General features: G+C 40.2%; 1 protein-coding gene across 1 annotated transcript in view; it reads left to right on the top strand.

Annotated features, from left to right (window-relative positions):
* fzd3a (frizzled class receptor 3a) overlaps window positions 1–3,148 on the top strand; it is a gene marked incomplete at its 5' end in the record, with an annotated part of 53,783 nt that overhangs the window by 33,529 nt on the left and 17,106 nt on the right. The window contains 1 exon segment of the mRNA XM_014024189.1: window positions 2,738–2,989. Within this exon segment, the coding sequence (XP_013879643.1) occupies window positions 2,738–2,989 (252 nt within the window).

Here is a 3,148-nt window from a genome sequence, read left to right as displayed (position 1 = left end):
GATTTATGTTGAACTTTTAGGAAATGTTTATTACTCTTTCAAAAACATTTATTACACCACAGAAACATCTGAATAAAGTTTGAAACATTTCAGATTAAGAGCGGGGCCGCAGCTCCCATGATTGTCATTCTGTAGATGAAGCTCGCCACACGGGGACATTTCTCTGCAGCAAGCCGCTGTGAGGTTTTCTCCAGCGTTTCTCAGATGTTTATTCTCTTTTACAACAAAACGGGGGACGGGAGGGCGGAGGAGGCTAACCTCYKTTTCATTTGCCTGGAAAATATGAAAATAAATAAATAACCACATCGGATTTTGATGAATTTTTCAGGGACATTCTGTGGCTAAAAAGTGTGTTGATGAGAACACGACAGTGCCTTAAGTTTATATAACAACAGATCCACTGAATTTACCTTGCAAATGCGGCTTCATACAGTTGTGTTTTGAGGCAAGAATTCAAGCGACACCTTGTAGCAACTAACCCCAAAACAACAAGTTGTCCCAGCACTCACAGTATTCACTTCCTGTTTAGCCTTTCACAATAAAACCGGATACAACAAAACAGATTGTACCACACACACCATGCGTCCAACCTATCGACACAATCTGCGCGCACTGATTGCAGAAGCTGAGCGCACAGATTAGTAATCCGTGCTCTCAGTTTAGTAATCCGTGCGCACAGGTTACTAATCTGTGCTCTCAGTTTAGCAATCCGTGCGCACGGATTTCTGGCGGCTGTTTTTCTTTTTTCACCACTGACCCCCGGCGGGCTCCGTAGAATATGGATTTGATTTATGCAATAAAAATTCTAATAATTATAAAAAAATTTTACTCTAAGGAAAATCTCAAGGTACACACAGTGAGCAGCCTACAGTCGTAGGCTATGTTCACACTGCAGGTCTTAATGCTCAATTCCGATTTTTAAAAAAAAATCCGATCTTTTGGTGTGAACGTTCACATTACATTTTAAATGTGACCTGCATCAGACTCCTGTGTGAACRCTACACAGCAATGGTAAATGGTGAATAGACTGAACTTATAGAGCGCTTTTCAAGTCCCTCCGGACCCCAAAGTGCTTTACACTAACAGACATTCACCCATTCACACACTGATGATGGCAAACTACACTGTATGTGTGCAATGATGTGACACGCATGCGCAGTAAAAGACGTCCCGTCTCATCAGCCGGCTTGTTTGTTTACAGAGCTAGCCATGCATGGATGCTACTTTTTGCACATCGACTCTGAAGTTGTTGTTTAATCAGAGCCAATTAAATAATTATCTGAAATGTTTGTTTAGTTCAGTGTTTATATCTGAACCTGCCTCTGATCGGGATGCTTATGTGAAGCTTTTTATTGTTGAACGAACGAGCTGGGAAAAAAGTATCAACCGATTAACTTTAGGATTTATACGCTCTGCGACCCAGGCTGGACATCATTATTATCATACTATCTTCATGGAAAATTAAAAGTAAAAATACGAAGGAACTGGACTTGTGTTTTGGAGCTGTAAACACATGGAGCTACAGATTTAAACAGCGAGACTTGAGGTTAGTGTCTTATCGATCCTTCAGCCCCTCCTGATGAAAAAGTCAGATGAATGTGACATGAGCACTGCAGTCGCTTTGAAAACATCAGATATGCATCCGATTTAAAACCACATACTGAAACGGCCTGGGTCGGATTTGAAAAAATCGTATTTGTTGCATTCAGACTGTCATAAAAGAAATCAGATATGAGACAGATGGGGCAAAAAAATCGGATTTGGGTCGGATTTACCTGCAGTGTGAACGTAGCCATACATCAGCCGGCACCAGTGGTTCTAAAGATTAAATTTGCACTCTGCTGCAACACTGTTGGAATAACAAGGTCCAGTTCAGCCAAAGTTTTAAAATCAGAAAACATTTCTCCAGTCAAAGTGGTCAGAAGTGAGCAAGACTTTTATTTCCAAATCCCACAAACTGTGGCTTTTTAGGAAATCACGCAGCATGTGCTCCACTGGTTCAGCTGCACCTCACAGATGCACTCCAAAGCCTCCTGTCCATATCTCTTCAATGCTCTGTCAGCTCCTGGAGATGCATTCTCATTGGTATCTTGATCTGAGATGATGATCATATGGGAATCTTTTATTTTAGATTAAATAAGACACCTCCATGATGTAGACCTACTCTGTGCGTAAAGCTGAAAATGTCTCCGTGTGATTCCACAGAGCTTTCCATCTTGTGAAGCCTCGTTGAATTTTTTTTCTCCACCGTACCTGACTTATTTATTAAGTCTTCCAGACTTAAGAGGTCAGGGTTATTAATTGCGATCTGTCAAAATGACGGACGGCCTTCAGAATTTTCCGTCACCATGTAAAAAAAAAAACAAAAAACAAAAACGGTCAAACACGGAAAATATTCCGTATATATTAACACGACCTCTGCTGCATGCTCTCTTTATTAATTTATCAGGTAATTGAGTAATCAGATATCCATGTGATCTGCCTGTACATTCCAAACTTCTATAGTAGAAGCCCTCTAGGATAAAATTTGTGTCTTCCCTTTCTCCCATCAGAACATTTTGCATGAAAAATATGACTCGTATCTGATGGTGCCTCACATCATATCAGTTTTTTTTTTTTAAACTCTTACCACATTGTATAGACAAGAGTATTTGGACACACCCTGACTATCACAGCGTCTTTTGTCTTCTTAAATCTTACAGAAATATTGACTCCAATTCTTTTTTTGTATTTCCAGGTGGGTGTTGTGCTCTTACTGGCAGGCATTGCTGCACTCAATCGTGTTCGCATGGAGATCCCTCTGGAGAAGGAGAACCAGGAGAAACTTGTAAAATTCATGATTCGCATTGGCATTTTTTCGGTGCTCTACCTGGTTCCTCTGCTGATCGTATTAGCCTGCTACCTTTATGAGAGCAGTTACCGAACCATCTGGGAAACCACCTGGGTACAGGAGAAGTGCAGAGACTACCACATCCCTTGTCCCTATCAGGTCAGTTTCTTGTACAAAGTCATTTATTCTAGTCAGAATTAGAGATATCTCAAATAGGTATTTTGCCTTGTCAATGTAGATTTAAAGATATCTTTATCCATATTTTTGGTTATTTCATTCATGAAAACATAATCTACAGTATGTGCAGCATTAAAAAAC

The sequence above is a fragment of the Austrofundulus limnaeus genome, unplaced genomic scaffold (assembly GCF_001266775.1).
Source record: "Austrofundulus limnaeus strain Quisiro unplaced genomic scaffold, Austrofundulus_limnaeus-1.0 Scaffold412, whole genome shotgun sequence".
NCBI classification, from domain to species: domain Eukaryota; kingdom Metazoa; phylum Chordata; class Actinopteri; order Cyprinodontiformes; family Rivulidae; genus Austrofundulus; species Austrofundulus limnaeus.
Note: the sequence above shows the minus strand (reverse complement) of the source record. Positions and strands in the feature narration are given on the sequence as shown.